The sequence below is a fragment of the Primulina eburnea genome, chromosome 2 (genome assembly GCF_022965805.1).
Source record: "Primulina eburnea isolate SZY01 chromosome 2, ASM2296580v1, whole genome shotgun sequence".
NCBI classification, from domain to species: Eukaryota; Viridiplantae; Streptophyta; class Magnoliopsida; order Lamiales; family Gesneriaceae; genus Primulina; species Primulina eburnea.
This window is the reverse complement of record NC_133102.1, coordinates 45,323,580-45,337,357: the sequence shown is the minus strand read 5'-3', so window position 1 is coordinate 45,337,357 and position 13,778 is coordinate 45,323,580. Positions and strand designations below refer to the sequence as shown.

Sequence of the window (13,778 nt, the reverse complement as noted above, 5' to 3'; positions counted from 1 at the left end):
TTATTGTGAATATCGGTAGGGTTGACTCGTCTCACATATAAATATTCGTGTGACCGTCTCACAAAAGACCTACTCTACTTTTTTATTGTAAATATGGACATAATTGACTCGTCTCACAAATAAAAATCCCTGAGATCGTCTCACAAAAAACATACCCAATATATTATACTTAATATATTTAATCTCTCGATCCAACAATGGTTGAATATTGTATAAACATATATATTTTTTAAAAAATAATCGAACGAAATTATAAATGTTTTTTCCATAATTTAATCATTGTAAAGATTAGATTCCAAACCTAAAAATCATCATATGGTTGAGAACCACGGTCACGGGCATCGGTTTGGCATGAAAGCAAACGTATCGTGTATAAATAACTCAATATTGAGAATTTTTGTTTATAAAATTATGACTAAGTTACTTACGTTTGAGGCTGACTCCGAAGCCATCTTCTTCTAGTTGCGGGACGAAATCCGACAGCCTTTTAAAAAAAAACCTATAATGTCCCATTTTGTGATTTTGCTTCGACAAAATTCGATGAAGGTTCCAACTTGAACTTTTGACCATAATGGTTGTCATTATATTCTGATAACCGCAGCAAATAAATATTCTTTACCAAGCAAGGAAAGTCTTACAAGATTAAAATATAAATTTTGCCACTGTAACATTCGATGTTTTAATTTAGAGTGGGTCTCATGTGAGACCGTCTCACGGATCATAATTTGTGAGACGGGTCAACCCTACTCATATTCATAATAAAAAGTAATACTCTTAGCATAAAAAGTAATACTTTTCATGGGTGACCCAAATAAGAGATCCGTCTCACAAATATGACCCGTGAGACCGTCTCACACAAGTTTTTGCCTTTAATTTAAATTGGGTAAGTAATTAATTGTCTGATACTTGAAAATTGGAGCTGAAATGACAAAAACCAACCCATTTAAAACATAGATTAATTTCAAAGGTGTTTCAAAACATTACTTAAATTTTGACGCAATAAAATCTTTAGGCTTTATTTGGATAAATTGATTTCAAATCCAGAACAACAAATACATTAGTTTGTTCCGGTAAATCCAATGAATCGTTTTTTTTAGTCGTGGATTTCAAATTAATACCAATATGGAGTCATTTCAGATCACTTTTCCAAATCACATAAAAATTAAAGTTTTACTCTTGAGAAGCAAACGTGATATGAAAGAATACGACTTCAACGGTCCTTGAAAAAATTCACTCAACTTTCAATCTTTTCTTCCTTCAGTCTTTCGTGGATGGAGATTGAAAATCAGTCAACATCTGAGAAGTGGAACACCGCACGTTTTGGGATTTGGTTCTATAATTTACTCAAAGAAGCACCGTTGCTGGTGGGTCTGCAAGACTCGTGCAACTCTGAAAAGAACTCATCCTTGACTGCAGTAATGATTGAGTTCAGATAAATTATAGTATCCATGATTACATTGTTGTCATATGCATAGTTGTGAAAGGCGAGCGCCTGGCTGCGCTTTTGTATAATATGATTAGATTCAATATATATAACATTATAACTCAAGCCCAATAAAATTAAAAGCCCAAAATACAAACAAAAGCCCTGTATAATGTTTTATAAAGCCCTACAATCTGCATGTGCCGGTTTGTGAAAGTTTTTCTGTGTCTATGCGCTGAGTATGTCTCACTCTCAAACTCTGTTTCTAACTTTCTGTTCGTCACTTCGTCTCACTCTGTTCTAGTGTGGTTCATCTATTTATGCTACATTATCTGTTAATTGATTTTTATTTATATTAATTTTATTTTTGTGAATAAGTATTTAATTTAAATAGTATAAAATACTTTATATATGTTGAATTTTAAAATTTGTGTCAAATACGCTTTACTTCGATAAATCAAGCCCAATAAAATTAAAAGCCCAAAATACAAACAAAAGCCCTGTATAATGTTTTATAAAGCCCTACAATCTGCATGTGCCGGTTTGTGAAAGTTTTTCTGTGTCTATGCGCTGAGTATGTCTCACTCTCAAACTCTGTTTCTAACTTTCTGTTCGTCACTTCGTCTCACTCTGTTCTAGTGTGGTTCATCTATTTATGCTACATTATCTGTTAATTGATTTTTATTTATATTAATTTTATTTTTGTGAATAAGTATTTAATTTAAATAGTATAAAATACTTTATATATGTTGAATTTTAAAATTTGTGTCAAATACGCTTTACTTCGATAAAGCGTGCGCTTCGCCTCGCGCCTTGCGCCTCAGGCTCCAACACACCCTAGCGCTTGAGCGCGCCTTGCGCCCCAAATAACTATGGTCATATGATAAAATTCCAAAACAGGAGAAGATATAAAAGAACATCGACATACCAAAAATCTCACGGCAAAAAGAAGGCGTACTCACTGGCTTTGCTAAATATCCTCACTGCTCTTATTCTTGCCCCGAAGCATATCTGAAAAACCGCCCCTCATAATACGCCTGAATCTCGTGTCCTCGACTGGTGGTTGTGGTTGTGTGAAGGGTTTTGGATGGGGATCCGTCGGATCTGGTGGGGGAGCTACGGTGTCACCGACTTCCTTTTTCCCGAGGAGCCCGCTTTCACCGAAAAAACTGGTGACAGAGGACGCTAATCCGAGATGAGCACCCATCACCTTGCTCAAAGCATCGAATGTTCCACCCGACCTTTCTTTTAGTATGATTTCTAGAGCTTCCTTGTGTGCTGGATCAAGAGCATCCATGTCTTTTAATAGATTCTGAATTGCTGGAAGGAGGAAATCGCGAACGCTTGAAGATGGGAGATCTGTATCAAAAAATGGTACTACTAATTATATGGAGAAACTGCAAATCATATGCAACATTTGGCATGATATCTTTGTACAAGGCAAACAATATTCAGCATATGGGACTCAGCGACCATCCAGTTGAAGTTTGCAGAATATTTAACATGACAAGCAATATTCGTGATGACAACATGGTCTTGATGTTAAATGTTGGCAATTCTACTGTTTGGGCTAAAAATAAAATGAATCATTACGAGTAAACATCTACATTATAAGCAATTTCAATTAATGGGAAGAGCAACAGACCTGTTGCATCAAGAGCACGAATTGATTCACAAAATGCATTAGCTCTTTCCCGTCGACGTGTTATATCACTAGAAGGGGGCGGCGATGAAGTGAACTGAAAAATCTTTGACAGGAGATGTGAAAAGAGTTAAAGAAAAAATAGTGTATTGGGATTATGAACTGTAAAGAAAGGCCAAAAGTTCTTGAAATATGAAGGAAAATATGTGCCCAAGAAGGGTACTGAAGGATATAATCTCGAAGCCTGTCGGTTGTATGAGGTACAGAGACCACCAATGCACGAACCACAGCAATGGTGGCTTCATGTGATCCATCTTCAAGAAATGCATCCATCTGTATGCGTATCTTGTCAACAATCTAAAATGCAACTTGGTCAGTCAATTATATTAATCCGCTCCATGAAGTTGGCTAGCCATAATGCCTAATAGAGTGCATACCATGTCATTCTTAAAATGTTGTGCCACAGCTCCAAAAGCATCTATGCTCGCATACTTCACATTCAGGTTTTGGTCAGAGCCAAGAGTCACGAGTGCAGGTAAAATGTGAGTGGAGGCAACCTTGGCGTCAATATGTGGCACCTAGGAACCAAGATATCATAAACTTCTGAGCACAACCACCGTGTTAAGAAAAACAACGTTCCTTCAGAAAGAAGAGAAACTCACAAGGACTTTCAGAAGGTTTGCAGCACTTATTTTTAAGTTTACATCAGAACTCACAACCATTTCCCATAGGATTTTTAATATCATACTGTGGTGGTCTTCGAAGGTACTGCATCATAAATATTGCCACGAGTCAGCCAATGAACTACTCATCTATGAATCATGTGAACTGACGATTTCTCTGCAGGTAAACTACCAGATAAAGCGGACAGAATTGGCAATATCTTGCTTCGCTGGTTGACCATCCTGTCCGCAACTTTGAATCAAAAGATTCCTCAAGTACTCAGTCAAGTGATCACGCTCACTTGGGTGCCCTAGTACACCTGCAAGAAGAAGTGGTAGGACACACATCGTGGCAAGTCTCTGAGCCATTGCAGTTTGAGGCATCAAACCTGTAATGAGAGAAGACATGCAATTTGTAAGTAAAGCTAGCAGCTAAATGTATAAATAATTTTTAAGATCCAACAAACATTACCTTTGATTTTTGACTGGACTGTGAAGGGGAAGTACTTTAAATCAGCGATATCACCAATGGCTACTAAGAACACCGGTAGCATTATGCATGTCAAATAAAAGTCCCCAAATTGCGCAGCCACTGCCAGAAGAAACTGCATTTCATTCCAAAATTATATATTTGAATAAAAAGAAAGAAGAAAACTACAGTTAAGAGAAAATGGAGAAATGCCACCACAAACTCAAATTCAAAAAGAAAGTAAAGTACCCTCGTGATTCGATTTCTTATATTATCTTCCTTCTGAGGCAATAGAGAAGACAACTGAATCAAACTGGGAAAGCACTCTGTATGAAGCCACTCAAATGCAGGCCATTCAACATTTTCCCTGAGAAAAAAAAAGTAAGCACCAAGACAATTGTGGAGATTCTTGATCCATACAATGATAGCTTAGCAAAAAAGGATATGGTAGAACAGAAAGTTAAGGAAAGAAGCCTGTGTAACAAGTTTACCCAGCATAAAGCTCGAGCAAAGATGGAGTGATGGACTTTCCCGCAGAATCTAAAACTGAAGAAAATGGACAAGTCTCCAAAGCTTTTTGATGCACATACGGGAGCATTTCAGCTAGCAGCCGCAACAGAACATCGACATTCCAATGTTCTCTTTCACCTAAAACATGAAGATGTGACTCAACGGAACCTTCAACCCCTGATAGAGGCGGACAACGCTGGCAGACGCAAAGTATCAGATGAATGTAACATGGAAGAAGAGGCTCAAATGGTAAATTTTGTGCAATACGCAACTGTACCTGAGCAGAACCCAAGATGTGAGAGAGTAAAACTCTTAGAATATGATCCAACATATTACCCCACTGTATCAGAGCAGGAACTAATTCCTTCATCGTAGTTTCAACAACTATACCAGATGAATCACAAACTAATTGAAACATCATCTCCTCAACCTGTCAGCAAACAAAAGTGAGGGAATTAGAGGAAGCCTTTTGTCTTGATCTATTGTGCTTTTTTTCGTGTTAGGCTTCAAATCATATGACCAGGGAAATGCTCCATTCTGTAGGCATCATGGAGCTTACATTTGTAGGAAATCCTTTCAAGTCAGATATCTTCTCCATGATTGCCTCGAAGCATGTTTAGTGAGGCTGACCTTGAAATATTTATCTGTATTTGGGAAGAGCGGCAGCAATAAAGCCAGATTATGAGCAGCAGCCTCCCTGACAACTGTAGCAGAATCCTCAATTAGCTGTTGTACAATGGACAAGATGAGGGAATCGCGGATCTCTGGCCGCACAAATTCTGCAAGCTCCCCACATGATTGGGCGACAAGCAACCTACGTTCCTCATACATGTGATTAATCTATAAGAATAAAATCATCAATTGTCAGAAAAAAGTATAGGCTCTATAAATATAAATTAAAAAAAAAGATGATGCTGGCAAATTTAAAATGGTTCTAACTTGTTCCCAACACTGGGGTAGCAGTTCTGTTTCTGTTCTCAACTCCCCAACATTTTTGGCAAGAGTAACACAAGCCTGTAACGATAAACAAATTCATCCAGGGTGACCTTCAAGACATACGAAGCCGCCATTACTAACTTTCAGATACTTACACTCATTATAATTCGTCTTTGCTGCTCATCTGGACGCTTTATAAGATTGAACAATGTGTGGGTCAAGGAATCTCGAGTATCACTCTCTGGATGACGCTCAATTGCGCACATAATCAAAGGAAGTAGCTCCTAAGAAAGGCGAACTTCAATTTATTTGATGACAAGAAAAATCTAAAAGTGCATATAATATCGCTACAATTTAGGAACAATAACCAAAACCTTTTGAAGAACATACATAAAAATAAATTTGCACTTCTCGATGGTGCAGATAGTATCACATAAATTTTAGGAACAATAATCCAGAGTTCTTGAAGTGCATACAGAAAAATACATAGCGCACCTCTCGATGGTTGATAAGAACATAAGGCACAATTTTAGGCAATGAATTTGAAAGTATCCGAATGGTTTCCAAACCCTGAGACCAGAAATTAGTTCAAGGTGTCAGCCTAGTAAGAAAATAATTAGGCCATTGAAATTGGCACGTTCAGAATGGAACAAGAACTTGCCATTTTTTCAGCATTTAATTCAGGATCAAGGTTGTCTGAATTTGTAAGTAGGCCCTCGGTCTCTAAGGCAGATTTTCCATTGTCCTCTAGAGAATTTTCTCGTTTCTCAATATGTTCATTACCACCAGAAGAACTTAGAAACTCTTGCAGCAATTTCTCAGATTTGCTGTTTGCATCATCAGAATCATGTGCTGTCAGTAGTTGAGTTTTTTCACTGTCTAAATCTGCTAATTGACCAACTATAGGACCTATATTATCATTTACCCATTGGGGATCCTCAACATTATGAGCTGCCCCATCACTCGCTTTTTCTGATTTGACTGATTCCATGGACTCCATATTCATCAAAATTTTAGCCTTTGACATCTCCATTTCATTCTGAAGTATTTCTTTTTCTTTATCAGGCCTTGTGAAGGATAGAGATGGCAAGAGTGCTTTATCAGATGCCAACAAAAACTTCCCGGATTGAGCTCCTTCAATGTGCATTTTCAGGGAAGTTATTTCAGCTCTACAATCATTGAGTTCTGTTCTTTGGCTTTCCAAAGTCTTTTTCAAATCTTGAACCTGATACAAATTCATCGCTACATGTAATGAATGAAATAAACATGAGGAAATAAATATATAGACACAGGATGTTCTAGATTTACCAGGTTTTCTCTGTCTTTGATATCTTTCTGCAGCGTCTCCAATGATTTGGTCAACACTGCAACTTGTGTGTCAGACATTTCCTTGCTTTTTAGCAAAGATTGCCTATCCTTTTTCAGTCTGTCATTTTCTTTATGAAAAGACTCATTTTCTCGGAGCATAGCTATTTTTTCCTGAAGTATATGGCAAATATTAGAATGACAGGTTCAACAAAAGAAAACACATTCACATACAAAAAGATCATCATATAGCAGGTGAACTCAATCAAGACAACAATTTGATAATCTAGTAAAACCTTCAACCACGTAGCGACTTTTTAGATATTCTTCAAATGAAATATGTTACGTGAATAGAACTGATTAATTCGTGATACATTAACAACTGTAATCACATCACATTGTTTGAAGATGCACAGCTAAGCAAAAAAATTATAGCCCTACAACTTTTCAACCCATTTGGAACTCTAATGCTGCCTAAACGATGTGATCTGTAGATCAGTATAGCTGGAAATTATGATAATGTGTTTGCTCAGAAACCTAATAATGATCTACAGTCCTGGATGGAAACATCATGCTAAAATCACTGGCTTCGGATTGTTGACCTTTCAAAGTTGGATACTATGAGATCTGCAACTAAAAGTGCACAACTATTAGTCAATTCCATTATGAGTGGTTGTTTGTCTAGCATCAGTTCCATTACACACGAGGAATGGCCAATAAGCTTTAGCGACTTCCTATCTAGAGGCTATTCATCTAGGTTTGGATTTCCCTCTTGGATCTATGGCCTAAATTGGCTCTCTTGTTGAAAATAGACACAAATGGTGGGAGAGCGATTTGAAAAGGGGCTACTGTTGGGCCGATGTCAGTAATGTGATCAGTTTTTATATTACAGGTTGTACTAAGGCGCAAATACTGAATATTGATAGGTGAGTAAAAACAATCCAAAGTGAGCAGCCATGGACACTGGCATCTCAAGACAATATTGTGTCCCACATTGGTCCTATAACAAAATATGGATTGGCTAATAAGTTTGAATGCCAATCTTGAGGCCTGAAAACTAAAAGCACTGGTTTTTTTAACCACTTTAAGCAGAAAGAAGATTAATTCATTCAACAGTCAAGATGTACCTCAGCAGCCTCAGCACCAGAAGAAAGATATTGGTAGTAATAATGTCGTAGGGCATCCGGAACGCACGCAGGTGAGTGTTGCCATTGATCCAGATTCTGGTCGGTGACCTGTTGTGGAGGTTATGGAAATTGATAGTAACTCAGATGAAACACATACACAAAATGACAATTGATTAGATAAGATAAACAGATGGCAACTATGTTCAGCATCTTCCAAAATTTTCAATTGTTGAAAACATCAATAGATTCATGTTAAAGGAATTATTTATCATTCTGATGATAGAAAGGAAAATGGGACTCTCTTAATAATAGGCCTCATACTTACACCAGTGGCTGCATCCATGCTAAGTTCATTATGTCCCCCTCAACTTTTTAGAGATTCTTTTAAGCCTTTATATGAGTTAGAGATTGTTATGAATGAGCCCAGTGGAGAAGAGGGTTAAAAGTTTAAGCATCATGACTAGTTCCAACTAAATATGTTAACTAATTGTTAGAATAAATTACGATTTGCAAATGAAATCCATGTCCTTGCCATTTGTCTTTAATAAAATCAAAATAAACTCTGCAGTTAATCTATACACTATTGAAAATACTATAAATCTGTCATAAATATATGACTAGATTGATTAATATGTTTCTGATTGTGAACGTCCCAACAAAGTATCCTTTTCATGATACGTTTTAAAGTTACGAAAAAGAATCACAAACCTTCATCATATGATCTGAAAAAGGTTGATCTAAATAGGACTAGATGTACAAATTCTTCAACCAAATTCACTTTTTAATCAATCAATTTTATGTATTTACAAGCTTACAATAGAATTTTTTTTTTTAAAAAAAATTTGATATTCTTCTGAATCGTGAAATTAATGAGCACACAAGTGATGCACAACATAGGTTCTAGGAAGAAGTTTGAAATGGTCTACGTGCTAGTAAAAATGAGATTCTTCAGTATCTTAGTTAACATTGTTTTTTGCATACTAATGAAGCCTTGGCATTACGTATAGCTTCCGGGTCTGCCTCTCAATAAGTTCTAAGCCTTTCCCTTGCATAGAATACTAATAAGAAGGAATTAGACTAATTACCTCCTCATAAAATGTCATCGCAGTCAAGCGATAGCCTGCCAAAAGTAAATATTCTTTAACTGCACAGTTAATATCCAAGCGCTCGTTATCCTTGAGGGAGCCCAACTCCGAGAAAGACACATCATTCTTCACAGGTTGAACAGTAGATCCATTATTTCCAGAAGCACCGACATTTGGATCTATTAAAGATATAAAAAAAATCTAAATTCACAAGAAATACTACATAAGAATGACATAAATTCCTGCACGTGCTTAAAAAACTGCAGGAGTGTAGGTATTGGCAAAACCTACAGAACCTATAACATAACTTCATTCTGGAAAAAACATGAGTGATAGGCCACCTCTCTTTTACTGCCCCAAATATGTTTTAATATCAGTTAAACAATAAGTTGGAATTTAAATTTAATTCAGTTTCAGTACTTACTGCTTGATTCAATCAAGTTAGACTCAAATTTCCTCTGCAACTCAGCCTTCAGCTTAAGAATATCTTCTTGAGCTAATCGAAGCTCATAATCACTGACGGCCATTTTTTCTTCTAGTGATTCCTTTTCTTCAAGTAGATTCTGGGGGTCTGCAACTGTTTGCATGGCCAATATAAGCAAAGAAAATAAGTTGAGGTCAAATCATATATAAATATGAGATAAAACACAAGACCCAGACAATTAGTGCCAAATTAATATATAATAATAAATTCACAGAGTATAATTATGCAGGTGGAACTAGCAACAACGAATTATGGTTGCCATAAAATAACATGTATGATACCAAAATGTGATTTTATGCGAGTATTTGTGTGCACACACACAAGGATACAAAAGTTCTGATGCATTCATTCATTAGCTCATCTATTATTGCCCTAATAGCATCATCATACACATTAATTAAACAGAATCACAATGAACAGTTAAAATGCTAAAATTAGCACCAGAACTTGGCCGAATAGGCTTGCGCCACAATATATGTCACTAGTAGCATAAGAACATCATATGATACTTACAAGATTATGATGTTCTTTATGGCTCGGAAAATTTTATTTTCATTACAATGGCTTCTTTGATCAAAAAAAAAAATTGAAAGCTTGTCAGAGAACTTGGGGGGATCATGTGCCATAAAAACTACAAATCCATACCTCGTATTTGAAAGGAAAAAAATGCAAAAACAAATAGCTATATAAGACTATACGGGATCTTAACATGTTATTTGGAAACTATAGCTGTCAGCCATGAGACCAAAAGTAGAGCCCAGACTCAACAAACTAGGTTTTTAGGTGGAATAGTCTCTAAAGCTCATTGACAGCGATTGTGGAGCCAATGTGGGATAAAAAAATCATCCAAACCTCGAGAAACCAACAGCCATGGTGGCTCACTCTAAATGGCTTTCATTTACCTATCAGGATTCATGTATTTTAATCCAATCGATACTAACCCGATGGTAGTTCTTTTCCAGAATCTCTTCTTCTGCCATGTCAACTCCTAACAAGGGCACAAAGACTAGGCCATAAATCCAACTGTCAAAGAGAAGAACCCAAGCTCATGAGACATATCTATAGGAGAGTCTCTTACACTTGTTGGTCGTTCAACAATTGATTTTCGAGCCAGTATGAGATCATAACAGTAGCAAATTGTCAGCTGAAATTATGCTACAAAAATAATAGCTATCTTATTGTGCTTCTTTGCTATCCGCAGTTATTGTGAAACTTTGATTGCAAGCTCTTGACATGTCATTTGAAAAATGCAGCAAACTATCAACTGTAATCTAAACTACAAACAACGTGATTATCCTATTGAGCTTCTACACATGCCATCAGACTCTTAAAGATGTGAGTGCTGAAGGATGAGTCATCCCAAAACATCAAAATCTGATCTTTGAGTTACAACTGATTATCCTCAACACAGATTTCAAAACTCAAGCTTTGTAAAAAGATTAAGACCTAATTGGATGTATGCATTCTTCACCAACTTCAGTAATAAATTAGAAATATAAAAAATTTCATCTATATCTATATAGTAACTGAAGCACAAAACAGCTTTCAAGACACCAAATTAATTGTTGTCTTGATTTCATATTTTCTTAAGATGATGTTCATCGAATTGCAAGCAAACTACAAGAAGACAAAGTTACCATGCCATCACTCTTCCTGGTATTTTGCTCACACACACACAAAATCACTCGAATATCATATATACACAGGGGCACCGCCAAAAAAACCGCAAACTTTTCCGTGCGTCCACGTTTTTGTTATGTATACGCACGAAACTAACCTCGTAGGGAGTTGAAACGGGAGATCTGATCGGGAGGAAAACGAGATGGATCGGAAAAGAATTGCTTGAGGCGAATCGCATGGTCGTGGCGTCCATCTTCGAGGAGCTCGTGGAGAAGCTCGAACGCCGACAGAAGGTAGTTCTCTTCCAGTAAGAAATTCACCACGCAATTGCACAGCGACGAGCTCTCCACGTCCATACCGAATTCCTGAAATCAATTCGATCGCCGCGTATCGGATCAAAGCCTGTGCAACGGCGAATCGTATCTCATTTTGTAGTGAAGCTCTTGGTAAGATCTGTGGAGCGTAAATTCAGGAGAATTAAGAGTGTTCGATATTTTTGGCTGTGAATTTGTACCCAGCGGTCGTGACTGTGAGAGAACGCAAATTTTACCATTTCTTCATTTTTATTTCCTTATAATCTATCGCATTCTTCCTTATTTTATTAAACTTGAGACATTTAAATTAACTAATTTCTATACCATAATCTGTTTTAATAATTATATATATTAATAAAATATTAAAATTTTAATATTAGAGATTGAAGATATTATTCCTAATTGTCTGAATTTAGCTTTATGTACATTAGTTTATTCATTCTATAAACATTTGTATATTGTAGTAAATGATTTGAAGGAAATAATAAAAGAATCAACCTTTCTTCGTTGTTTCTCTTTTCTCAAATTCAATATGGTATCAGAGCAAGGTTCAAAATCTTCGTTCAAAGAGCCAAACCTTTCTATTCAGTCCTTTCACCAATGCTCCAGTTTAATATCCATAAAACTCTCCATGACAAATTTTCTTCTTTGGAAATCCCAAATACTACCTCTGATTCGAAGTCTTGGATTGGAGCATCATATCAATGATTCAAAAAAACCAGCAGATGAACTTGTAGATTCTGCAGGTAATCATTGCGCAAATCCAGAAAATGTGCAATGGACTCTCAATGATGGTCTTCTCACAGCCTGGCTTCTTGGAAATATGAAGGAAGAAGTGCTTAGCATGATTTATGGTGGGGATACGGCACACTCGATATGGCTATCTATCCATGAGCAGCTGTTGCCTGACACTGAAGATGGAGAAGCCCAATTGAAAAACAACTTGTATGGATTTTCAAAAGCAATCTCTCACTTGAAGAGTACCTTCGGAAGTTCAAAGAAATCTATGACCAACTTGCAGCCATAGGAAGGCCGCTCACAGATGTTGACAAAGTCTTTCAAGTTTCAAAAGGACTTGGAAAGAATTATAAAGATATCAAACTTGCTGTTTTGTCCAAACCACCGTATCCATCATTTAATCAATTTATCATGTTGCTAAAGAACTTTGAGCAGGAATATTGCACCGAAGAAAAACAGGAAATCGATCATAACCAGGCTTTCTTCAGCCAAAAAGGGAGAGAAAGAAACCATAATCGAGGAAGAGGAAACTTTAGGGGACGAGGCCCAAATTCCTTCAACTACAATCGTCCGAATACTCAACCTTCAAGTAGTCTCACTCCACTAAAGTCAAAAAGAGACATGGAGTGGAAAAGACAACCAAGCAAACAAAATTCAAACAAAGAAGCTTGTCAAATTTGTGGTCGAACTAATCATATTGCTCCTAAATGTTACTACAGGTACGACTATACCGAAGATGGTGGAAATACTCAAGAGGCTTTGGCTGCTATGAGTCTAAACAATGGTGATGATCCCAATTTTTACGTTGATTCCGGAGCAACTGCTCACATGACAAATCAAGGAGGTAACCTACAACATATAAAACCTTATTTTGGATCTAGCTCTATTTATGTAGGTAATGGGCAAGCTTTACCTAACACGCATATGGGTAATGCATTGCTCAATACCTCACAAGGTAAACTTGCTTTAAAAAATGTCCTTGTAGTACCCACACTCAAAAAAAATTTACTATCTGTTAGCCAACTTATTGATGATAACTCATGTACCTTTGAATTCAACTCTTGTGGTTTTGTTATTAAGGATCACAACCAACAGATCATGGCCAAAAGGCATAGACAGGGAAAACTCTACACTCTTGATGAAGGGCAACTTGAAGCACTCACTGCTATTAAATCTCAAGGAGCCTCCTCAAAAATCTGGCATGCTCGATTGGGGCATCCAAATCTTCGATTTTTAAAAATTTTAGATAATAATAAAGTTATTAATATTTCAAATTGGTTGTCTAAGGACGTGTTATGTGTTAGTTGCCAACTTGGGAAGCGATGTAAACTCTCTTTCAATAAATCAGACTTTATCTCTAAATTTCCTCTTGAAAAAATTCACAGTGATTTATGGGGTCCTGCCCCGTTTTTATCCTCGCAAAAATTCCAGTATTATGTAATCTTTATTGATGATTTTACTAG

General features: G+C 36.6%; 1 protein-coding gene across 2 annotated transcripts; it reads right to left on the bottom strand.

Moving 5' to 3' along the window:
• Nucleotides 1-1,195: 1,195 nt before the first annotated feature.
• LOC140823634 (uncharacterized) lies at nucleotides 1,196-11,826 on the bottom strand. Of its 2 annotated transcripts, none has more exons than XM_073185079.1 (21): nucleotides 11,421-11,826; nucleotides 9,584-9,736; nucleotides 9,160-9,338; nucleotides 8,075-8,182; nucleotides 6,951-7,121; nucleotides 6,304-6,867; nucleotides 6,138-6,212; nucleotides 5,798-5,926; nucleotides 5,646-5,720; nucleotides 5,337-5,546; nucleotides 4,984-5,136; nucleotides 4,688-4,902; nucleotides 4,446-4,563; nucleotides 4,200-4,332; nucleotides 3,921-4,116; nucleotides 3,728-3,833; nucleotides 3,503-3,643; nucleotides 3,299-3,422; nucleotides 3,069-3,185; nucleotides 2,352-2,782; nucleotides 1,196-1,410 (listed from the first exon to the last, which is right to left on the bottom strand). In XM_073185079.1, exons 1-20 carry the CDS (start codon nucleotides 11,617-11,619, stop codon nucleotides 2,394-2,396), a joined length of 3,555 nt encoding a protein of 1,184 aa, XP_073041180.1. In that variant the 5' UTR covers nucleotides 11,620-11,826; the 3' UTR covers nucleotides 1,196-1,410; nucleotides 2,352-2,393. The 2 variants fall into 2 exon arrangements, with proteins under 2 accessions (XP_073041180.1, XP_073041181.1); XM_073185080.1 differs by having other exon boundaries at nucleotides 1,196-1,389.
• Between the last annotated feature and the right edge of the window lie 1,952 nt (nucleotides 11,827-13,778).